The 25,662-nt window shown below is 42.0% G+C and overlaps 1 protein-coding gene across 1 annotated transcript in view; it reads right to left on the bottom strand.

Annotated features, from left to right (window-relative positions):
- The window catches only part of MTCL1 (microtubule crosslinking factor 1), a 90,448-nt gene that overhangs the window by 41,688 nt on the left and 23,098 nt on the right, over positions 1–25,662 (bottom strand). The window contains 2 exon segments of the mRNA XM_031062268.1: positions 1–517; positions 6,378–6,437. The exon segment at positions 1–517 is cut by the window's left edge and continues 809 nt beyond it. Of these exon segments, the coding sequence (XP_030918128.1) occupies positions 1–517; positions 6,378–6,437 (577 nt within the window).

Here is a 25,662-nt window from a genome sequence, read left to right as displayed (position 1 = left end):
CAAATTTGAATTTGTTCAGCTCATTCGTTAGCTGCTTGTTGTGATCCTCAATTTCAGAGATTGACCTCCTCAGCAGCTCTGCTTCCTCTTCCACAAACTGCAGGTGCCTGCGTAGCTCTGTGGCTGACTCCACAGAGTCTCCGTAGGGCGAGGTAGGAATGCTTGAAATGTGGTCCCTGCTGAGACACTCTTTTTCATATTGGCACCTCATATCCTCCATCTCAGCTTTAATCCCCCTGTTCTCCACCTCCAGTTCCACTATTTTTCTGCCCAGTATGTTGGCTTCCTCCTCCACCAGCTTCAAACGAAGCTTCAGCTCAGCCTCCCTGGTGCTGGGTGGGCCCCCTGCTTCCCCAGTAGGCAGGGGACTGTCCACATCTCCATAGATGGACTTGTACTTCTGGAGCTCCTGCTCCAGTTCGTCCTTCTCCCTGCCCAGTTTGGCCATCTTCTTTCGCATCAGCGCTGCCTCCTCTTTGGCAAACTGGAGCTGGCACTTCAAATCAGCGCTGTCCTCCTGCCAAGAATAATCACCCCCCAACCCAAGATTATATTACAATAGAAGAACAACCAGCAGCTTATTTTCCAAAATCTCCACCTCCCCATCCTCTGAGCTGTATCTGTTAAGTATGCAAACAATTCACAGACACAGCTGCGCAAACCACACAGTTGACACATTTCATGGCTTGGTCTTGGTTAAATTGGCAAAGCAGCTTGACCAGAGTTAAAGAGGGAGAAAAAAAAGGTGTGCCTGTGCAGGTGTTCAGTGATGCAAGAGTGCCAACACAATGTTTTTTCTCAAATGCTGAGCAAACTTTGTGGAAAATAATGACTCAAATGAAAAGGTTCCATGATTTGCTGGCACTTTTTGTTCCATTCACTTTTTGTACCATTTACCTTTAATGTCACGCTTGTTCCCCTTAAGCATCATGAAACAAAGACTACTCAGATGAATTTGCTCATCATAATCTCAAATTTTGGGCTCCTTCAGCTAGAAAGCACAACAAAGGTGTGCTAAACCACATGGTTGCCTTGAAAAGTGAAGCCTTACTGTGATTTCATAATGCTGTGAAATAGACAAAACTCCTAACCTGCTTACCAAATAGGAAACACACTGTTGTGTCTACTGCTGTTATTATTAGGACAGAGCAGATTGTGATCTCTGTTTCTGGGATGAACAACTGTTCACAAGGAAGATTGGTGAAAACATGTGAAAAAGGGAAGAAAAATTCATTAAATTGTGTTTACATCCAAATCCATCCCATGTGAAAACCTGCATTTTTCAGGAAGTACCAGGGCATTGAATGACTGTTTGGGGTTTTTTGTGTGTGTTGGGCATTAAAGAGTACTGCATCTCATCTCAAATGAAAACTCCAGTGTGTATTGTGCTGAAATAAGAGACAAGGTTAAGTAAATTCTAAGCCAATGAACAATTTCTTTGCATGAATCACTTTCATGAATTGTCATGGAGATACAGGCACTTGGCCTCAAAAGAGACACATTTATCAGCATTAGCAGTATAATGGAAGGCCGGCTTTGAAAGATGATCTCCTGAGACAGCAGATTTTTTCGTTGTTGGTAGGCCATGTGGACATATGTGCAATTATATATGGAAACTTCATTTCGGTCTCCGGAGCACTGTTATCTTTCATGAGCACCATTTTGTTTTAATTCCTAGTAATGGAAACCAAATTCAGAGGAAAACATGACTGACTTTAATTGTTCACCCAGATCAGGCTATGAAAAAAAAAATTACGAAACTAATTATGGCTCTGTAATCTGAGGAAATGATTTAATTTCTATAGCACAGGTCCTAGCACACTGGGCTTCTATGTTACCTAGATTCATTTTGCTGCATTCTATTTACACAAATACTAATTATGACTTAATTTCAGCTGTTAATAACTGAACAGACACAAAAGTGATGGGTTACATACATCTGAACCCAGTTAGCTTTCTGATTGATGCTGCCTGCTGCAAGTTGTGACTTTAAAATGCTAAATAGAAAAAAAGTTAACTCACATGTTAAAAACATGATAGAGGTAAAAATTAGTCAAACTTTCTGTTAATATGTGGTTTTAATTGACAATCAAGAGCCAAACACAATTGCAACCAGCTCATGGGTTGATTAAAATTTTGGTCATCATGTCTCTGGCATCAGAAATATAAGTTTTAAATCAATTCAAGCAAGGTACTTATGATCGATTAGAAGCAGAGCCTCTAGAAGACAGATTTTCTATCCTCTCTATTGTCTCCTTGTATACACATTTCTCTTTTTCACACATGTATTTAAAAATTGCTTTTCTCTTTATAATTCAAAAGTGCAAATTAAGAATCAAATTAAAACCTGGCAAAATCCTATGCAGCCTCTACTGCAGTCACTCTGAATTTTGGTTGCTCTGGCTGGATAAGGCTGTATGGTTAAAGCATCAACTTTGTTCAGGGCTGTGCAACACATTACTTCTGTTTTTCCTATCATGGTGAACCAGTTTATCCCCAGAGCTCAAGGTTTTGCTTTCAGGGAAATACAAAGATCACAAGGAAAGTTACAGCCAGGCTAGTGCTGCACATCAGAACCCACGGGTGGGATGATTACTCCTGGTTATTTACTTATTTATCTGTTAGTAGCTGGTCTGACACTTCCTTTATTCTGTCTTTGTAATCCTGCATTCTTTACCCAACTCCTTGTCTGCCTTTGGCTTCAAGGGCCCAGTTGTCTGTGGCAGTAGCTGGTGCCTTGCACCTCCCTGGCTGGAGCAATGCCTGGCTGAAGGGGCAGCCTGCCCCATTCCTCTGCTCTGCCTGGGAGCACCAGGGGCTCGCTGCCACCCTGGGGTCAGAGGCACCTCCAGCCAGACACCCACTGCCCTTCAGACAGTACAAATAACAGCACTTGGGACAACACACTCAGAGCTCTGAAGCTTTTGAAGAAAAGGGAAAGGCTTCGATGGGTTCAGGGTCAGGGCCCCAATGTTTTTGCTCAGCATCACTGCACGACTCAGTGCATCTGTGGAGTTAGTGTGTTATTACTGCAGGACAAAACCACTTTTAACTCCTTTAATGGCATCACTTTATTGCCAGGTTTTGTCTTAGCTATTTTTTTTTTAAAGGATCAAATTTTCAAGTTTTGTTTTTTCGCAAGAGCTGAAGCAAGCAAGAATTTTTTTCATTAAACAAACACAAGCCTCATACAAAACAACAGAGCTGATGGATGTTAATCTTGCCTACTATATATAGATCCCATCTGGAAAGGAGAGAAAGCTCTAGATCTTCCTCACTTCCCTGCCAGGGAACATCCCATTCCCTGGACAGCAATTTTTCCAAAGGAAAAGAATGGTCAGGAGAGATCTATCAGCCAGATCTAAGCATGCCAGAAGGGTAGGACTCCAACCTTCATGCGTCTGTCCCTCTGAAACTTTGTGTACAGAAATATCACTGATTTCTTGATCAGTTGAAACCAAGTAGAAACAGTGAGAGAGTGAGACACCCACACAGGCAAAGCAGAATTTTGACATATAAGGCAAACTTAAGAGAGGCCAAATCTCTGAAACTAAGAATAGCTCATTATTAGTTAAATTGTGAATGAAAAGACAGGAGAGGGGAAAAAAGAAAAAAAGAAGGAGAATAGCCTTTCCATGGTTTTGGAGGAACAAGAGGCTCAAATCCCAGGGGCTGAATATGGGCAATGGCCTCCTGACTGTATTAAACATCCAGTATGTGCATGCTTTCTTAAAATGTGTACATAGGGCAAATCATAAAGAAAAGAAAGAACAGCAGTGCAAAGATGTGACAGTCACGGTGCTCTGTCATGGACGTGTAGAGATCATTAAGGATAAATGGGAGTTAATGATTACCGATGGTGATAATTTGCATGCAATTGCACTGTGGCTCTGCATGGCACTTCAGAAGGATGTTAATGGGTAAAAAAAGCAGAAGAAAAAACCTCCAGATCCTTCCCCACCGAGTCTGCTGTCTAATTTAGACAAATATAGAATGTGGAGATAAAGAAATGAAATCTATAGGAAATAAATTAACTTAATTATGCAATGTAAATGCATAATGTGTGAGAGATGTGATGAGAATGAAGAGCTGATCAAAAATTCCCCAATACAATATTTCTTTTCTGGCAAGAAGACACAAAGCTAGACAGAGGCCAACACCATCTCCTCTACCACCACCACCAGCGCAAGGGAACTGCCAGGCAGAAAACTGGTAAGCAATTTTGGGGTTGCAGGTCTGATGACAAGGCAGTACAACCAGCACCCAAGCATCTGGCTGAGTGCCAGCACTCCTACCTTGCGCTGGAGAACCACTTTTCTTTGTGGTTTGCCTGGTGCCTGGTATTTTCCAAGAAGCTCCGTTTTGCAATTCTGCTGAATAAAAACTTTTTTCTTCAATACTGCTAGAGGTGGGAGAGTGCTACTACAAATTCTGCTTTTACACAACTTCAAGACAATCAACTTCATGGGTATTATTTACTTGGTGTGCCCTGTGGTGGGTGTGAAGTTCCAGATAATTGTCATGATGAGCTTGCAGTAAGTAAAACACCAGTCTTGCCACATGCTGTATGTATCTGTACACAGGTGGATGCACAGAATCTAAGTTCGAGGCCTTCTCAGTCACAAAATATATAATGGGTGTTTGTTTGTTTCAGGTATTTAAGGTATCTGTCCCTGAAGAGCAGCATTTTGAACCCCCTGGGCTGTGTCTGTACCAACCTTTTGGGCCATGCCCAGGACCTGGCAGCTGCTTGACCAGGTCAGGCATGTGCTGTGATGTGCCTTGATCTCAACCAGCAAAGACCTCTAAATGGATGCCTGGGTTTGGAGACATTGAAGATATTGGTAATATCCTGCAGCTGGGAGAAAGCCAGGACATGTACATATAGGCTGGGCTATGTTAGCATATAAGGTTATTTCTCAGTCTTTTTTACCCTAAAGAGTTGGTGAAGAAAACTGAATGGCCACCTTGCAGAGTGCTGATGCAATGGTTTTCACTTCCAGCCCCAAGTCCTTTGCTTGCAAGAGTTATGATGTGTGTGTAGAGGGTAAAAGTTTTTTTCCCCATGTGGCTTCTGGGATCACTTCTCTTTGTTGTGAGTTGTGCTGAGCTCACACTTGGTTACTCAGTTCATTTTGTGAAGTTAATTTTGTTAATTTTGTGAAATCTTTTTAAGGCTTTCCAAAGCAAACTGCAGCTGCTCTTAATGCCTGGATTTGGGCAGAGGAAGCAAGCACGAGGATCCATTCTCTTTGCACAGCTCTGTATTTCCAGGAATGAGGAAAGGAATGACAGTGCTGCTCAAAAACCCCTATGGACACAATTGCACCTTCGTGTAGCTTCATCAGTAATTTGCATGTGTGTGGGCATGTGTATATATTTCATCTGCGTATTTTACATACTTGTAGAAAAACAAACTCTGACCTGACTGACAACTTAAATAATTCTCCATAGCAAGAGCCTCATTTTAAGGTATGATTAAGCCATGCTTGTGTCATCTTGGCCAGGACGCTCAGTCTGCTATGGCCTGGGAAAGCAGGCTGAAGTGCCCTGGCCACTGGCCAGTCCTGCAGTATGCCCACTCAGCTGCCTGTCCTACCCTCTCAAGTTCAACATATTGCAGTGATTTATTATGGTTTCTATTACAAATCAATGGACTTTAAGACTAGACAACCCCTAGGTCTCGGCTGTGTACGCTGAGCCTGCCGAGGGGGCAGCAGGGGAAGTGCATCCCTTCTCTAATGAAGGCACAATGTCTCTCCTGGCTCCTTTCCCAGCAAGGTGAAATACTATCCCCATCCCCATGGCTATAAACAGTAACTGTGCTGGGAAAAGCTTTAACTCCTACGGTCAGCACAAAAAGCAGAGGAAACCAGGCAGACTGCTTTCCTGAGAAGGACTGACCAACAAGATTCCAATAAAACCCGTGTCCAAAGAGAGACTGAGTGGGCAGCTTGGGCTCTCTGAGGTACCTCAGCTTTGGGGAGCACAAGTTCCTGCAACATCAGGGAGATCAAAGGAGGCTCGAGAGGTCAAGACACTCATTAGCACAAAACCTTTGGCACAGTGTATAAATTTAGTTAGTCCCTAAGCTGTGATCCAATTATTTTGTGAGGCAAGGTGATTTGCTCCTCTTGTAGCAAACCTGCAGCCTCAATCAATGGATACAAGCACAATGAGCCTGAGAAGCTGTGCAGTTTACAGACTGCACTTTTGTCCTAAATTGCTTCTACATTATCTCTGGGAGGTCTCAGTAGATTAAGGCCTAATTGCACTCAAGTTAATATACCTGATGGCCCTGTCAAAACCCATAAAAATAAATTTTGAGTTGTGTCATGTGATTTTTGCTCAAAGTTGCATGTTCATGGAAACCATACCTGGGTAAATGTCTTTTTTTCTTTGTGGATTTCTCTGCTGCCTCTCCTCTTCAGAGAACTCTGCAAAAGAAGCAGAACAACACTGTGTTATTGATAAGCTAAATACAAAGTCTGCAAGTCTGGTGGGTTTCACCACTATACAGTTAATTAAGGAAAAGAAAAGAAAAGAAAAGAAAAGAAAAGAAAAGAAAAGAAAAGAAAAGAAAAGAAAAGAAAAGAAAAGAAAAGAAAAGAAAAGAAAAGAAAAGAAAAGAAAAGAAAAGAAAAGAAAAGAAAAGAAAAGAAAAGAAAAGAAAAGAAAAGAAAAGAAAAGAAAAGAAAAGAAAAGAAAAGAAAAGAAAAGAAAAGAAAAGAAAAGAAAAGAAAAGAAAAGAAAAGAAAAGAAAAGAAAAGAAAAGAAAAGAAAAGAAAAGAAAAGAAAAGAAAAGAAAAGAAAAGAAAAGAAAAGAAAAGAAAAGAAAAGAAAAAAGAAAGAATATTTTCCTTAATGTCTGGGATTTAATTTTTCATAATAATCCTTAAAAGAACAAGATGATCCGGTCCTTGTCAGAGAATCTTTTAATGCCCAAAATTTTCCACCAAAATAAGGAATAAAATTAGTTAAAACTTCACAGAGGGGGGAACATCCTTCCCCCTCCTCCCCCATTTTCTTCTATGGACCACCACAATTTTTGGCTAAACTTTCTTTTTGCATGGGGCAATGATTCATGTTTGATTAATCCAGGGCAGAAGTCCAAGAATCTTACTCACAGTCGATGTGAAACACGTGGTGGAAACCTCAGAGGCAAGCAACCCCCCAAAAAATGGGCAAGGACATGCATGTTTAAGCTATGTGGCATAACATTATTTGTTAATCCGTGCTAGCAAACATACTGAGGAACCCAGATAAAGACCAGATAATTTTCCAGGTATTTTTGAATCTACTTCATAAACCAGATTCTATTGGTTTTGCAAACCTTTATATCCCTTTATAAGCAAATATTTTTAAGACATGGAGATGATGTCATCATCACTGCTTCACTGAGAAACCTCTCATTTCCCAAGTGGAAAAGCACAGTTTTCCTGAGAAGCGAGAGGTAGAGCACCATCAGGATGTTACCAATGTTTACTTGTGTGTCAAGACTGGTTTCCAAATTAGTGTGAGCTGGGCCTATTTAGAAAAGGCATCAATTTGACACTTTTCAGGTTGAGGGAATCAATAGCTATCAGAGAAAAAAAAGGCAGAAAGCTGGGAACTGCAGAGTTTGAATTCAAGGCAGGCCTTGTTGCCCTGTCTGTGCCCAGAGCCTGAAGGCCAATACGCCCCAGATCACCCCAATATTCTGGCCTCTTTTATTTATTACTTCTGTTTATATTTGCTCTGTGGAGGACACTTTCCAGCTGAGGTAAAGCCTGGGCTGTCAGGGGTTGCCCACAGCTGGCAAGATGTGTTGCCCTGCTGCTCTGGTCCATGTGACAGAGCAGTGTCCCTGGACCAGCGCCCGCTCCCGTGTCAGGTGAGCTAAATCCCAGTCTCTGTAACCCACACTGACCCAGCACTGCAAACCAGGAGCAAAAAGGAAGGGACAGGAGGGAGAGGCATCCTGTTAATTAGCTAAGTCCAGCCTCGTGCCCAGCCACGAGCTGGCAGAAAACACGATGTGATCTCGGGGACCAGCACGCACACCACACACAAATCTGAACCAAAAGCTTTCCCTGGCTTTGTGGTTTCTGCCTGTTCAGCTGGGCAGCTAATGCACATTGTAATTATTGCACACTAAGACAAATCTCTCCTTCTACTCTTTGTTTTACACAGATAAGTAGTTAAAACCCATTCATATGCAGCACCATATGCCCAAGACATACTACAGTTTATTTTTGCTAATCTGCTCTCTACTTTAATCCAGTGATTTCCTATAACTAATGAAGCTGAGTAAGAGAAATGTCTTTTTCTGGATACTGAAACAGTTCAATAAAAAAAGACTTTAAATACTAAAATCATCACATGAAAACCTGTTACACAAGCTTAGGCACGATAAACAGTTACAGTTTTCTCTCCCTTTTTTTTTCTTTTTTTTTTTTTTATGTGGTGTTATTCTAGAAGCAGATAGAAAGCAATCACCAGTCAGCAGCATCACTCCCGGGCAAACAAGAGGGGTCATTCTGGTTGAAGAGAGATGGGGCATAGCCCTGGTCCTCACATGTGACTTTTCCATGTAACTTCAAGCAAGAACAACTTGAGTGAAAGGAGGTTGACTGGATACTGCACGTAATTTGTAAGCCCTTAGAGTCAGGGATGAGGCTATCAATTTCTATAGAGGCCTCAATGCCCAGTTGTAGCAAATAGCTAATCATCATGCTAGAAATGAAAAGCTTTGTGCCAAATGCTAAAGCCTCTTGCTCTTACCTGTAGGCAAAAGGTTACACTTAGACACATTGAGCTTAAGAAGCTAGTGGATATAAACACATGGACTTTGGTGTGCAAGATAAAGTAATAAAGACTTTGCTGTATAGTATGGGAAAATACTTGGAAAGCAAGGGGAAGTGAATTAAGGTAGATGACATGGATGACAGGCTGAGAAACAGGTAGGTAGCAATCCGGCTTTGGAAACCGTAAGCTCCACTCCTCACTGAAACAAACAATTTCACAGATCCAGACTAACAGGTTTGTAACATATTGCCTTAGATGAGGCCTCATTTTAAGCATTTTCACACTGTGCCATTTGGATTTGCATAAGAACAACTTTTTAATCAGTACTCAGGTGGGAGTTTTGTATTTCCATAAGGCAGAAACTCAACCTTAGGCTGAGTCTGCCCTCGGTGTAAGAAAAAGACATTTACCTTTGGGACTGCCAGTGGATTACAGGGAGAAACTTCCCTCACATGTATCAGTGGAGGACTTGAACACAAGCATGGCAACAAGGCACTACCTGCCCATTACCCCCTAAGCCCTACATGAAAACAAGGCAGTATCTCCATTTCAGCGCTATGGGACCAGGCTGCACTTGTGTATGAAACACCAACCAATACAGCTGCTCTTTTAGCTGGGCTAAGGGCAGAGGCTGCTGCTGCTAAAAGTAGGGGAATGTGCTACAAGCTTAAGTTATTTAAAATTCAAAATGGTCCCATAAATGAGCATTTCTCTTTAATGTACAGGAGATCGGCATCAGAAGCTGATATGGATTAATGCTAGAAGGAACATTTCTACACTACTTTCTACACTCAAGAGACCAGCCAGGGTTGGCTGTCTACCAAGAAGTCTTTCAATGATGGTTAAACAAGATTTTATTAGTCCTTTGGTTAACAGAGTCTCTTCAGGAAGTGGTTACTTGTGCAGACATTTCCTACCTCTGCAGTTTCACTGCAATTTGTTGATGGACTTCTTGGCTACCAAAGAGAGCTAAAGTATGGAGGCCCAGAGTTTTAAAAGTTAAACTTCCCAAAAGATTATTGGGTGTAGGGATTACAGTATTAACAGTGGAAAGAGAAACAATGATTTTTACTTTCCCTAGGAGCCTAGCACGGATGGGAAGAGGTAATTTGCATTTTCTGGTGAATTCCATTTTTACCAGGTCAAAGAAGAGTCCTGCAAACTGAGCAGTGAAAGTGACCAGTGAAACCCATATGGGGGACAGCAAGCAGGAGTCAATGCATTGGAACTGGTGGTTGAGCAAAATATGGAAATAAAATTTGAGTTAAGAGCAGTTGTACATGTAAGCACATGATAGACTTCAAGTTTTCATACTGAAGCAAGTGCAGAGTAGGATGAGAATAGAGCTGCAAACAGGCATTGGTAGAGAAGGATTTGGAATATGAGAGAACCAAAAGTCCCTAAGAGCTGCCATCCTGTCACTTTATTCACTGCTGCTGAGAGGAGCAAGTAATTTGGGTGGCGGTCTGACATCTGCAGGCAAGCGTGGGCTTGCTATCATATGTGCATCAAACTGAACCTGCAAAATTCAGTAGCCAGTCGCTGAAGTGACAATGTCTGCAACTCAAAAACAGAGAGGCTGGATTGGAAAGTCCAGCCCTGAAGGCAGTTTCTATTACTGTGATGTGTGAGGAATTATACACCAGCATCACTGGCGCTTATGAGCTGTATAAATAATGTTCTGTGCCAGTGATGGTTTGCTACTGATTGCTTTGAAATGGACAATTTTGATTTGCATGCATTAGAAGTTACTGCCTGTGAGGGACCTGACAGTATTTAAAAAAATTATGCACAATTGACTGAATTCACTTGCTCCAAATCCAGCAGTAGGTGAAGCAGACCACTTGCAGATTACCAGGAACTGCAAGGCCAACAGCTTCAGAGCTGCATATTGGCATTTCATAACAAGAGCTAAATTCTGGCTAGCTGTTGGGGCGTCTCATGTTCAAGAATGAACAAACCATCCAGAAGTACTTAATCTCTGCCCCACAGAATGTGACTCATCAAGAGATCCTGCCAATGGACTGTCCTTTTCATAGCACTTGCTCTCCAAGAAACACCAGTGGTTTAAATGAAGGTAATTCTGCTTGGCATCTATGTGAATCAGAAGAAAACCAGATCCTCTTGTTAACAGATGGTCAGAGGGTGGATTTATCCCCAAGAGATGCAAACCAGTGTTCATTAACTGCACCACTAATCAGGAACACTTCACTGCAAGCGTTTTCCAGGCACTGTGCAGGACTGCATAGGAAGATTCTGTCAGGAGATGAAAAAGGATGGGGATCTTCATGTTCCTTCTTCAGCAAACCCCCTCCACACAAATGAAGCTCTGCTGGCCACTGCAGGCTGTTTCCCTCTTAACTTTTTGCAGCTTTGGACTTGCCAGACTCCGACACTGAGGATGTGCACGATTCTCCTTCATCTCACTGTTTTAGAGCTCTCCCCATTTGTCCAGTCTTGCAGATAAAAGAAAAAACCCTTTGTGCAGAGGTCTGACACTCTTAAATCAGTGATGAATAAACTCTTCTAAGAAGAAAAAACATGTCCTGGACAATGAACAGAACCTGTTTCTTTAGAAAGGGCAGATTTTGGCTATAACACTACACTGTCCTTTATTGTTACCAGCCCACTTGGGAAAAGGAAGCATTTCCCATTTCTGTAACAATATCCTTTATTTGAGGTAGGACAGGGTGACTTTCCATTCTTTCTTTAGGCCTGAAGTGTCTCTAAGTCCCAAGTATTTGACTGAAGATCTGCTTTGCTGCCATCCCATTCTTCCGTATTTCAACAGCTGCACAGTGAAAGTACGGCTTTTTCATTGTGAACTCTTGTATATATCTACAGGATGGTTAATGGAACTGGAAAGTACAATGAAATTCTAATTGCTTTTCAATTGCTGTAGGCCCTTGAAAAAGATATCTCACCAACCCCTGATAAAGCTGGGCTTGACGCAAGTGATCTGTATCTCCATTCATTCCCGTGTACGTTTCCTTTGCTAGAAACCTCTAAATACCGTGATACTCATCATTCACATGACCTAGCAAAGCAAGCTATGTCTGAAATATCATAAGCATTACAATTCAGGATAAAAGACATCCCTTGAGTAAAAGAGCAGCAAAGCACACTAGCTTTCAGCACCAGCTTAAATTTCCCTAACGCTGCACTACTCTATTGTGCTCAGCTTATGAATAGGAGCCTCTTTCTTTTGCCTCTCACTGTGAACACACCACACTGTCTGTCTCATGTGGCTTCCTGGTGCCTTTCACATGCAGGCTGTGATATTAGCTGCCTTGGTGTTTACAAATAATGTGGTGTGACAGGTCTGGGAGCATGCTGGGGAGGGAAGCAGCAGGGTTGCACCTGCTGTCTGAAGCCCTGGAAGGTTAGACAGCAGCTCTTGGGAGGATGGGAGACAGCTGGGCTGGCTCTGTGTTCAGCTCACAACACTGAGCCATTTCACTTAATATTTGGTCAGTGGAGGCTGATATGGGGGCCATAAACCAATATAATAATGCTTATTAATAAAATAATTACTAAATAATTACAGAAATAATTGGTAAAATATATAGCCCAGTGATACAATAATTGTTATCAATATAATAAAATAAATCCTGCAACAGACAGCTAAGATCCTAACCACTAATGTGTATCACTGTCTTACACAGTTCTGCCCAAACATTTCCTAGTAACTTGTTAAATTCATTAAAATATATTTTAAAAGTCCCCGTCGGTCCCATTTTATTAAGATGTAATTTTATTACAATTTTATTATTTTTGTCACAATACATAAAGAAAATTATAACACACTGAGATCAGACTTCTCTTTCTTAGGGAGGGGTCTTATTTCAGGTGAAGGAAACAGGAAAGAAGCCAGGCAGATGATTGCAGACAGTGCTGCTTTTCCCCCTTCTGTTACACTAGTAGAGTGACGCTGATGTGCCAGGAGCAGACATTCCTCTGAATGAGGATGAACCTCATCACCCTCCACTTGTGCAGCTGTCAAATGTGAGCTCTGCACAGCACACTGTGCCCGTTCCTTCCCCCTGCATCACAGGCACATGTGCTAACCCTCTGCCTGGGCACCTCCTGAGCCTGAGGAGGAAACCACGGCCACCACATCCCTCAAATCCTGCCAGGCAGGAGCTATATCCACGCCAACCACTGCCGCAGGCTGCTGCCATCCCTCTGCTGCTCCAGCTCCCACCACACTGTGCCTGTAATGCCCTTGGTAACCATTGCCAGGACCCCCTGCCCTCTCGTCACCACAGGCATAGGAGCAGCACCCCAAATTCCTCTACATCAGCTGAGCTGCAGGGACTGAGCGCCAGCTTGCAAAAGGGAGCCATGTCAACCTGCACCCCTTTGGGAAAGAACTTGTGGAATAGTGAGGCTTAATCCGAGTGGTATGTGCTGCACTGACACTGCCTGAGCCCTCTAATTACCTCGTTAGTGTAATCCCCTAGCAGATAGCCCGTGCAAAATGTGCTGGGCACTAAGTACACACAGAAACAGACCTGTCCTGAAACAACTTGGCAACAGGAATGGTGCTCACAGTCAGCCACAAAACCCCACAGAAAGACACACGCCTGATGCTCATAGCCCAGGCAACGCTTCAGCATGCCCAGAGGGAAACAGCATCTCTCACTGTGAGGGCAGGCACCCTGCCAGCCCCTTGGCCAGCAGCGGCAGTTTGGGCTCCCTTCTCCACCTCTTTGGACCAAACAGGCGTCGTAAAACTCACTGAGAAGATGAAACAACTTGTAAAACTATTTAAAAGCCTTCTTCTTCTCTCTTGTGATGATTCTTACTGCAGTAGCCTGAGCAAAATAGAAAAAGCCTGCTAGAACTGCTAGAAAAAGCCTGCTAAAACTGCTAGAAAAAGCCACCCCTGACATACCTGCCCTGCCGCCCACCATCCACCTGGCACTGCTTGGCATCACCTGCTCACACAGTGCTAAATGTAAACTGCCTGAAAAACAGAAGCTGACTGTCCTTCTCTCCTGTTCTCCATGAAAAAAATGCTTCCCCAGAATGCTTTACTGAATGGGACTGCAGGCCAGGTAGTGCTCAGAGATGGGATTGGGAATTTGCATTCCCAAAAGAAGACAGTATGAGAGCATCTGTTGCTAGTCACTGGACACTCTGTAGCACAGCTGACCTATTACAAGCATAAATGTTGTTTGTTTGTTTGTTTTTCCAGAAGAAGGGTAAGTAAGCAGTGTCTACCCAGGGAATAGAATCTGCAGGTGTCACCTGCTGTCCGGTTGCAGAGGTAGATTCTGCTAATTCTCAGCATCAAGACCTTTTAGAAAGTAATACTATGTAGCTGGCAGTCCCATTATCAGGACAGACTTCCTAAGGACTGGAGGAACAAACTGGAGAGTTTGACAGTGAGGGGACAAAGCAGAGCTAGACATGATTTGGACAGTGCTGATAAAGGGGAGGAGAGAAGCTGAGTAAAGCTCCAAGCCCATACTACATCAGGAGGTTACTGCAGGCATTTCAAAAACTGGGAGAGGGAGAAAACACACAGCTCTGCAATCTCTGTAGTGTTCAAGGTATGGGCCTAAAGAGCAAATTTCACATAACCTAGAAAAAAGAAGATTTTTGGAAGTCTTTTTGCAGAGAAAGATATTCACACCTGCACAACATCTGTGCTGTCCACACTAATAGATCAACAGCCACAGGATTGTTCTTTACATTGGGGATAGAAAGGAAAATTTTCCTTGAGCAGACAACTGTGAGTACAAGTATCTTCAATCTTCCCTGGATTAGAGCAATTTGCTGTTTCTATGAAGTATTAAATGAAATTCTAAAGAAGCAGGGAGATTAAAGGCCAACTTCAATGATCCCCAACAAATACATCCCAGAGAGTCTTTGTAATCCTCGGTTGCCCATCTATTATTTCACCATTTTAAGGACATTGCACTGTGAAAAGGGTGCTTATAAAAATAGAGCAAAAAGACAGCAAATTCACATTTGGATAGCTCCTGACATTTTTGAACTTTGGATACCTGCTACCTGTGGTGCACTTTCCTATAGATCATTCAATGCATACACCAATTTACTGCCAGGTAATGGGTCACCCCCAAGACATTCATATTCAGCAAGCTATAGGAGTCACAGCTCAAGCCCAAATAAAGATAGTTCTGCTACAATGAACAAGGCCATCAATTACAGGAATGAAATTCAAGCCAGAGTGTAGCACTTGTAACTAAGAAACAGTGAAAGCAGGGCAGGCACAAGAGACAAGAAGGGGACAGAACTCCTCCAAGCATGTCAGTGCAATATCCACCCAATCTCCCAGCATATTCTGTGAAGGAAGAGTTGCCCTAGGCTACCTATGTGCCAAACTGCAGCTGGAAATGGACAGGAGGGAAAGAAATTGTTAGGAGAGCATATATTTGCAAAATCTGCAGTTCCTTAGTGAAACCAGTTTGCAAAGATGTGTCAGCAGCAACCCTGTAAATATCAAATGAAAAACTCTACATGATTTATATAACTTCACAAAAATGTGCTTAGAAAGGAGTATGACAAGCCCAAGTGGGAACACAGTGCTTCAAACATCAAAATTAAAAATGCACAGAAAAATTATTTCTATTCCATAAATGCTAACAGTGAAATAACTTGTTGTGAAGCATGATTCTGAGGAGACCTCAACCCGTGCAGGTATTTGAGTTACCCTTAACTATTTTGCCTGCTCCTGGGGCTGGACTGGGATATTCCATAAATGCTAACAGTGAAATAACCTGTTGTGAAGCATGATTCTGCCTGGGAATCTCTTCTGATTGCCCCTGGGGAGCTGGGGTGGCTCTGTAAGTGTGCAGGGGCTGCTCTCTCTCATGCTACTGCTGCTTTGAAGCCTAAAATGAGCTGCCTCAAGCTCCTTGCTGGGATTCAGGGTCTCTGCCTCTGGATACAGAAGGCTGCTCTAACTCTGTGGACAAAAGCAAAAATTAAAGACAAATTGTGCATTATTGGGTGTTATGTGGGGAAGCCAGACCCAGGAGAGGGTTTCAAAGGTCTCAGACCTCTGAGAGATGGGTGAAAGCAGGGCTTGGGATAATGCTTCTTGGTTTGCTCTGCAGCTCCTGGGAAGGACAGACAGCTTCTCCATGCCTTGACAGGGGAGCTGACTGCCTGAGCCTCCCCATTTCACTGCCTCAGTGCTTCAAAGAGCTGGCTTCTGAGGAGGAGGCAATGGTGCTCAGCACTTGCCCAAAAGAGGAATTCACAGCTTCAACTTTGTTGCGTTCATCCCTCTCTGAATGCATCCTACTGGGGGCTTAAGTCCTGTACTTTGTTTTGATACAAATTTATTACAAATGAAAATGTTTTATCTGTTTTCTTTTTCAGGGCAGAACAGGAGGAAAAAGAGGATGACCCATTTATAGTCCCTTAAATGAGGAAAAGAATTAGTTTCCAGACTTATCTGAGAACTTATCCCACTGTTTTCCTCTCTGCTTTTCTTGCTAGTATCTAAACAAGCACAAGAAGCCTAAAATAGTAACATGGGTGCACCTAAAAAAAACCAAAACCCAACCCACCAAACAAAATAATAATCACACCACATTTGCATGCTCTTGTGTGGGATGAGCTGGAGTCACACAGTCAGGGCTGGTTTCAGGAGCTGCTTCTGGATAAGAAGCCTTGCACCCTCCAGAAACTGTGCAAAGTCACCACAGCCATGGTCACCACAGTCCCAAGACAAGGCAGTGAGCAGGAAGGGACCATGTCTGCACTGTTAGGCAGCTTGGAAAACTTGTACCATTCCTCTTCTTTTGAGGGAATGAATCTGTAACCCCAGTCACACTGCACATGGTACTTTTATTATGAAATTATTATGAAAACGAATGAAGACTGACAGCTATTGGGTCCCACCCCAAGTATAGAATAAAAAATGAAAAAGGTGAGCAGTGCTGTTGACTTCACCAGTCCCTGAAAAAAGATGGCAGTCAGCGTGTCCTTGGTCGTAACCACACACCAAAACACGTGGGAAGAGCTTACAGATTCCTCTGCAGAGCTTGCTGCTGTTGCTGCCTAGTAAAAGAGCTTTCTGAAGATGATTTGCAAACCAGCTTCTGAAAAGTCATTTTTAGACTGTAACTCCAAAGACCTTCTAATCTCTGTGCACTTCTCATGCTGAAGCACATCAGAGCAGGAACATCCTGATGTGCTTTGTATTTGATTTGCCTACTCCTAGGAACCGCTTTATGTGTGGAAAGCTTTGCAAAGCATTCAGGTAGAGCAAAGCAGCTCCTGCTGGAGACTGCAGGCTGGGAAGATAATCAGGGGAAATACCCTTTTATTATACTTCTTAACCAAAACATAAAGTAGCACTTTGATTTTCTTACTATAAATCAGCATATGAAGTACAGGATTTTACCATATACAAATGGGTAAATACCTGATACCAGAGTGGAATTTAATTCTCTGCCAAAATCATACCCATCTCTACTTCTGTAATGCCTTTTAAAAAACTAAAAAGTCTCACATTTTCATTAACTTCAGTGAGGCTTGGACTAAGGCCTCAGGCAGCATAAGGCTCTCATTGTCTCCTCTGAAACAGGAGTTTGTAGGAGACCAGGCATCGTTCAGGGGCTGCTGCAGAGAGGTATCTAATTAGGAACAACTAATCCACGATTAGTGTTGTTCTGCTGTGATTAAAAGTGAGGCAGCAGGGATGCCTGATGAAAGGAGGCGATCTGGTCACATCCTGAAGTCCTACCAAGGTCTGACAGGCGAGGATACAAATCTAGGATTATTCTACAAAGCCTGAAGAAAAAGCAAGCACAGATTTGGTAAGGGACTTGATAAATCTTCACCTTTTTTTCTCTGACTAGCAAAGCAAAGCAAAAAGGGAAAAGAAGAAGGAAAACTTCAAACCATGAGCTAAATATTCTTTCTCTACCACTGGTCAATGCAAGAATTCACAAAAAGCTTTTACTCTCCCAGGAATAACAAAATGGAAATGCCTGGGCTAGATCAGTGGAAGAGCTTTTGAACTGAAACACAGCAGCTAATAGCAGAATAGGCTTTAGACCAGCCTGGCTGCAGGAGAATAATGACTATGAATAATATATATGCATTAGAGTGAATAATGACAGCCCTGAAGAAGGACTGGCAGAGACCAACAATTTTTTTTAGATCATTATTTCTCAGATGACAGAAACTATTACCATGAGGAAATTATTGCACTTTTCATTTTTCTAATTAAAACACGAAAACTGCTTCTCTCTACCACTTAATTCATTGCTGGCTCTTTCTTTCTGCCTCTTTGGCCACCTGGAAAAAGCATCTCCTCATAGGTAAACTTGTTGTTAGCTGAGGACCCAACCTCAAAGGGTGCTGCTGTGTCAGTGCTTAAAGTGAGGGCAAAAATAGCTGTGTTAAGGATTTTCACAGCAAAACAACCACATAATTTGAATTCTTGGTGGTTCTACAGCAGGCATGTTAAGGTCACTACCTGGGTACATGCTCTGCCTACTGACCAATCAGTAAGGGGAACAAAACTGCTTGTGGGACTGATCTTCTCATGTGCCTGCTCATGAACAGGGCAAATTTTACATGATTATAGGTTTTATGGAGGATTTTGATAAAATGTTCATTTCTAGTCTGTTCTTAGAAGTCTCTGTGTGGTGATTTTTTGCTTGTTTGAGAAACCTGAAGTCCCTGGATACTTCTGTAAGCTCTTTTCTAAGATCCTGCCAGCCTTGACACTTAAAATATTGTGAGGGACAGACAAAATAAAACCACAGGCAATTAGCAGCTGGTCTCAAGCAAGGCACCACTTCCACCACTTCTCCTTCCCTGGCTGCCCTACCTTGCCAGGCTCCTAAAGGGAGCTCCGAGATATACAGAAATGGAATTTTTTTTTCTCTCTGTAAATCACTAATTGGACTCTACTTATTTGGATCAGCAAGTGAGGAGTGAAAGCCCTCAGAGATCCACAGCAGCTCTTCAAAAAAAAAGCCCAAAACCAGGAAAAAAAGAAAGAAAAAATAGGAGAAGGTAGGAAATACATGAGGGAAAAGTTTGCAGCACACACAAAAGCACCATGAAAAAATACTGACTGTTCAACACTTGTGTGTCTTCAAATTCACTAAAGGGACATGAAGTTAAATAAAAAAACCAATGGATCTCAGACAGGCATACAGCACTTTTCCTCTCCCATACACAAATATGTCCCCATGCTACTTGGCTCACCTGTCAATGCAGGAAAAGCTCTTCCTGGCCACACCAAATGCCCTGAATGACACCCAATTTCCTAATCTGGCTTTGTTATTTTCTCCTTATTTTGCATATAACTAGAGTATGAATTTATAACATGTTTTCATTTACATACGAAAACTGGAGAAAGCAGTTTGTGCCCCAGAAGGAGACAAAGAAACTTGAAGTAAATGTAGATCTAGAATTAGGCAAAATAAAACTCTCATTGGCATAATTATTGTTAATGACTTGGAACTGAAACTCATTTGGATGAATCCTCTTCAGATTTTGCCTATTAATTTCCCTAACTGTCAACATAAAAATGGCAGGTTTTAGCCAAATAGTCTAGGCTTTTAAGAAAACATAATAGAAATGAAAGAAATAGAATGAAGGTTTGTTGCAGCCTTTAATTCTAAGAGGAACAAATTATCACTTTTATTAGAAGGCATATACTTCTCTGAAATCTCCTCCCTACTTTTCAGATAATAATAAAACTACTTACACTTTAGAAATAGCAAATGATTGATTCTGACCGGTGCTTAAAGAAAATACTTAAGGTTTTTAACCTCACTTTTGCCACTGGGCTCTCTACAGCCCAGTGTACACTCTGTCATTTGTTGCTATGATTGCAGCAGTGCCTTGCAGACACTGCAAGATGAAATAAGAAGTCTCTGCATTCTTTCCAAATGGTTTAGCAGGGACTCTCCTCAAAAACAAAACTTCTTGAACACCATTCAGGAACACTGAGACATAAAAAGGGTTTTGGCCACAAATGAGAGAAAAATAATATCAAAATAAAACTAAAATACCTGATCCACCCACAACCCAAATTTAATACCCCTTTCAATTTCTGCAGAGCAAAGTGAATCTCTAGCATTCACTGCAGCTATTCATGGTCCACCATGCAAGGCATCCCACTGACCTCACCTCTGGAGGAACTGCAGAATCACAGCCCTATTATGGCCAGGCCCAATATTTATGCACACTTGTCAGATTTCACACAGCTCCTCTGAATGACATACTCTCCTCTGGTCCTGCCTTTCTTCTCTTTAGGCTCTTCTTTCTTTCCTCTGCCCTCTAACTTCTGTGTGGCTTTTCATAGTAAGTGTGAATTTAACCAGCTCACATGCAGGACTGTTCCGCTCTCACAAGCAGCTCTGGACATGTTCATTATGACCCCAGGCCGAAATATTCAGTCGCACAATAAACCTGTGAGGCCAGCCAATGCTAAGGAGCTGAGCCCAGGGTAAGAGCTGAGGGAGTGGCAGACTTTTAAAACTTCGCAATGACTGTCTTCAAACATTCTGCAGAAAATACTGCAGGCCACCAACCGATTGTAGTTACACTAAATATTTTAAAAAGCAGCTCTGACAAGATTTCCGCTGAACCCACTGCTCTTCTTCCTATTTTTTTTCTGGAAACAGTTTTCTCCATTGATGCCAGGGGGCTCTGATTTCCTTAAGAATAACAAGGCTTTAATAGCAAAAGATTGGAGATTAGAAGCGATGCCAGGTGTCCCTGCACGCTGCATGCAGGGAGCAATGTCCCCAGTGCTGCTGTTGCATTAACACATTCCCAGCACAGAACGACACTTCTGGATATATTTCACAGCAAGAAACTACATGGGGCCTAATGTGGGAATAAGCTCCAAAAGCAGTATTTTCCTTTTGGCTGGCTTTTAACAAAGAATGCAAATGCATATAGGCTTTTATAGTCTGAATGTTTCTATTCCAATCTTTTGATTCAAAAGCCTATTTTTTCTCAAACACTGATCATGAAAGAAGAACCTAAAACCCAACCAGTCCTTTTCTGAATCAATATTCTGGGTGCAACAGCACAATAATGTCACCTAAGGGGTTACAGTTTTTAAGAGCATCACTAGCTCTTACATTGTTATTGGTTATTTCAGTCTTTTTGAAATGAAAACAAAATAACACAAAAAATGCAGTTTTGAGGTGTTTCTTAGGATACTGGCTTGGTAGTATACAGTCAGATGGCTACTCCCACATTAGAGACAGGGTGGTATTTTCAGCTTTTCTGGCAATTTTTTACTGTTTTATTTCCTTATGCTCTTTCTGTTGATTTCCTATCTGTCAGTGTTTCACCTCAGAGAGATTAACTGAAATTTCAGACTCCACTGGAGCCTCTTTGTCCTCTCCCACATGACACAGTGGCTGAATATTGACAAACAAAAAAGGGCAACTAGCAACAAAGTGGCCCTAGAGCCCACACTGCTGATGCAAATTTCTCCAAATTATGAGCTTTAAACCTCATTACACTTGGATGTTTGTGCAAATGTGCTTGGGTCTTTGTGCACAGTTGTAAAAAGCTGCTAAATGAAGAAAAGTGATATTGATTTTTCTCTCTTCCTACAATTGGATATTTATGATGCAAACAACCCCTAAAATACATAGACTTTCTTGAAGAGCCAGAGGCTGCACAGTCAGCAGAATCCCAAAGTTCAACTGCAAAGGTCAGGCAGACACATAGAAAAAGGAAGAAAAATGTCCTGGGACTACACGCACTTTGGAGAAGAACAAGCAGTTTATTCTGCAAGAGAGGTCACAATTTAGATTTCTTTGTAGCCCCCCAAAATGCCCCCAAAACAGATGCATCTGCTGCATCTGTTTGCAGCAAATGCAAACATCGATGTGATAAACAAGAATGCTGAGCTATTGTTTAACACCAATTTCTGTAGGGTCAAACTTCTAGAGTGCAGTTTGTTCATGCATGTACCTCACAGAATTTTTGCAAGGATTAAATCCTTGCAAGGATTAATCTTTAAATCTGTGTTTTGAAAAGATCTGCATATCATATTTAGAATAACAGCTAGAGTTAAGGTCACTTGATAACTTGCCAGGCAATAGGAATTAAAAGATAAACTGTTGTGTAATTATCTTATGCTGCATTTAGAAAAATTCTCTGTTATTATCCTGGGATAAAACCCGCATATCGTTTGTCATGAATTAAAAAACACGCAAGTATTGAAAATAACTATACCTTAGACAGTACCACAGTTACACAAACGACAGTCACAACTTATTCCTAGATTCCATTTGATGTTGCACCACGCTGCAAACACATGAACACGTATGTCATTTCATGTCGTGGCAGTGTATCCTAGGAATGAGCCAAATTCAGCATCAGTGTTAAGGTGCAACCTGGCATGATCCAGGCATGATATGCACAGCTGCTGCCACAAGGATGGAGTTCATTGTGTTAAACTGGGAATGTGCCAGGTTTACACCTTTCTGGTCAGTGTGTGCAGTTCTGCTCCTCTATATAATTGATTACTGCTGTCTTCTTGAATGTGAACCATTAGATCAAAGAGAAAAGTAAAAAAGTGGCAGTATAGATAAGGAGTTTGCCGCAAAACACAACTGTTTTACAGCTCTGAAGGGCTACTTCTCAGCTGTGGCTCTGAGGTCAGAACTGCTCAGCTCCCCCTGTTTTAAGCTCTGAAAAAAGACAAGGGCCTTCAAAAAGAGCAGTATGTTGAGGCCATTAAAAGAGGCAGGCATTAGTATGAAGACACAAGCAGAAAAACAGGCATGCCACAGTGGAAAAGGAGCATGTTCTCACTGGGAACTCTGTGCATCCTTGGTGACCTCCACTTTTCAATGTGAGACCATACAGGCTGCTTTGGGTGGAGGATTTTTTTTCAAGTCACTTCTTTTCCTTATTACCAGTGGCTTTCCAACAGCTTGTAGGGTCCAACTCCCAGGGTTGGATGGGCTGCAAAGGTTAGGACACCCACAAAAAAACCCAGCTCTTCATGCATGGCAAAGGTGCAGCCCAGGAAATACAAAGTCTGCAATCTGGAAACCCCCATTAGGGAAAACCCCAAGAAGAGATCAGTTGTAAGGCAAATCTAGTGACAAAAGCAAGAACAACCAGGGGTTTGTGTAAGTGGAAAGAATGGCATAACAGCAGTGGTGACTACTTGGCACTAAGAGAAAATAAACACTCAAACCATGTTTACAGTTGGAAGTAACACTACAACCAACCATGGAATTAAGCTGCATCAGGAGAAGTTCAGATTGGACATTAGGAAAAGATTCTTCATGGACATAGTGGCTGACCTCTGGAACAAACTCCCCAGGGAAGTGGTCATGGCACCAAGCCTGTCAGGGATCAAGGAGCATCTGGATGATACTTTTAGTAATAAAATTTAGATTTAGGTGGTCCTGTAAGGAACTGGGAGTAGAACCTGGTGATCTTTATGGATTCCTTACAACTCACGACATTCTATGAATCTAACAATTAATGAGGCTAAAGCCTCCCAGCTGCTGTTGATCTAGTCCATAACTAAATTCACTCTTCTATGTCCTACCAGTTCTTCCAAGCCACTTCTGGAAAAGCGAGAGAGTGTGTTAGTCAATCACATCATTTGGTAGGGAAATGCACAGTCCTGTCTGTCTATAATCTCCACATCACAAGAATAGCAAAACACTCTCCCATCTTATCTGCAGACCGAAGTCTGACATTAGTCGCATGCTGGCCTGGGCCCTCAAAGCTCTCGCTGGATTCCCAGGGGTTTTCTGTCCGAGAGATGATTGATTAATCCCCATCCATCTAACAGAAGGTCACCAGCTCACTCCATGGTCTCCTGAATACTGTGCAATCACAGGATTCAATTTAAAGTTTCTAAGGACAAGCAATTGGCTCCTCAGACACTGATCTACGAAACAGTAGGGTGCTCAGCTACCGAATAAAGGAGAAGCAGGAGAGGGCATTTCAGGAGCCTATTGCTAATGAGTGAACCATCTGTCTGTCTTCTTCGTGAAAATTAGCTATTTATTCTGACATTTTCTTTTCCCCAAACAGTTTTTCTGCTGATGACCTTATTACTTTAAAGTAATGTAATCTAATTTTAATGCTAGTACTTGTCAGAATTATTTTAAAAAGCAATAATGATAACTGTAGCTATCTTAGCAAACAGAAAAATAAAAATGTACGATGCCTCTGAGAGACAAGGTGCAAGTCCCACCACAAACAAGCCTCACTGCTGATAATTATACTCATTATTCAGAAAGAAAACCATGGCCAGCTGTGAAATGAGTGACCAACACTGAATTTGTTGTATGGGACCATTCTTCCATCACAAATGAAAAAAGATGCTGAATACAAGGAAAAAAAACCAAAACTACTCACTGTTGGCAAATGCTTAACATAAATACATAAGCTAAGATGGACTCTCCTGGTCTGCCTTATCCAATTTATGTCTCTCAAAGGAATGTGTCCATTTCAGGACTGCAGACTGTCCTTGAATGCCTCTAAATGTGAACACCATTTTAGCAGAAATGTAAGAAGAGGATACAGAGACTAATCGAGTTGTCCATCCATCTTCCAGTGTCACATCTCTGCTGCAGACACCACCAGCTGCTTCACAGAAATGGGCAAAAAGCCTGATGGTAAGTTAATAGGGATAGTCTTCCAAGCCAGGAAGTCTCCTCCTTATTCTTACCAGCTATAGATTAGTTTCAGAACTCAACTATGAAATTTTGTGGCCCTTTCAGGACTTCCCTTCACAGTTGTTTTTTGGGGCTGTTTGGCCTGTTTTCAAGCAGTGCCATTACAATCCTAAATCTGAGCAGCTAGGCATTGCCTGGGCACTTCTAGCAAACAAGAATATTGCAAAATGTAAAACATCCTGAGTATATCAAATTTTAAAATGATGTCTGAGCTCCTGTGGGTGGTTATTCTCCCTTTTATCTGTTGTCTCAAATCAGCAACATCAGCCAATTGAGACCTCAGAAATGAAGTCACAGAGAAGGCAGTTTCTTTGGATGGGTAGATAGAACTAGATAGTATCTCTCCAACCACTTTTTGATATTAATTTTAATCTCAGCTGACCCTGTATTTCTTTGTGCATGGCTTCATGCCAGGCGAAGAATACTGCATTTGGACTCATATTTTGACTTTTGGTGAGGCAAGCATTTACCCCAAATGAACACTTTGCTAAGGAGCTTTGTCAGCAGCAGCATTTTCTGATATTTAAACTGAAGTTTGCCAGACTTAGGGAATGAAAGGAGAGATTTATTGGAAAGGACTGATATATCCTGCTGCCATGAAGGTCTTGCAAGAACACACAACTCATAATTGCATGTGACCCCTCTTTCTTCAGCCTGATGCCATTCTCATCAGCCTTTGGGATGCCTCTGACATACAACAAAAAGAGGGATAATGAGCCCTGAGCTAACCTAACACCTGTGGGGTGCCCACCAGCCACCAGAAATCAGCAGCAGAATAACAGAACAACTAAATAACAGCAGAATGTACAAATCAAGGTGGTACAAGAGCTATATCTCTTCTAGTAATTTCTCTTTAATGAGTGCCATCCTAAGAGGAAGAAGCTGGTCATGTCTGGCTTGTACAATGTGCTAAAGCACTGCATAAAGTTAACAATAAGCAAAATCTTTCTTAAATCAATCAACAGAAGACATACAAAAAAGGAACTCTTAAGGGAAATCAAACTGGAAAAAACTTCTCTTCTGATGGTAAAGATTGAGTGATTCCTGCTTATCTGGTGGTTTATCTAAATCACCTTGAGTATGTCCACTGGTCTCTAAAGGCACCATGGACAACCAGCTCCAAGCAAGGCTGCTTCACTAAAAGGGGACTTTGAAAATCATGTTGTTAGCATTCATCTGTTCCTCATTACTC

This window comes from Geospiza fortis, unplaced genomic scaffold, assembly GCF_000277835.1.
Source record: "Geospiza fortis unplaced genomic scaffold, GeoFor_1.0 scaffold471, whole genome shotgun sequence".
NCBI classification, from domain to species: Eukaryota; Metazoa; Chordata; class Aves; order Passeriformes; family Thraupidae; genus Geospiza; species Geospiza fortis.
This window is presented reverse-complemented; position numbering and strand designations above follow the sequence as displayed.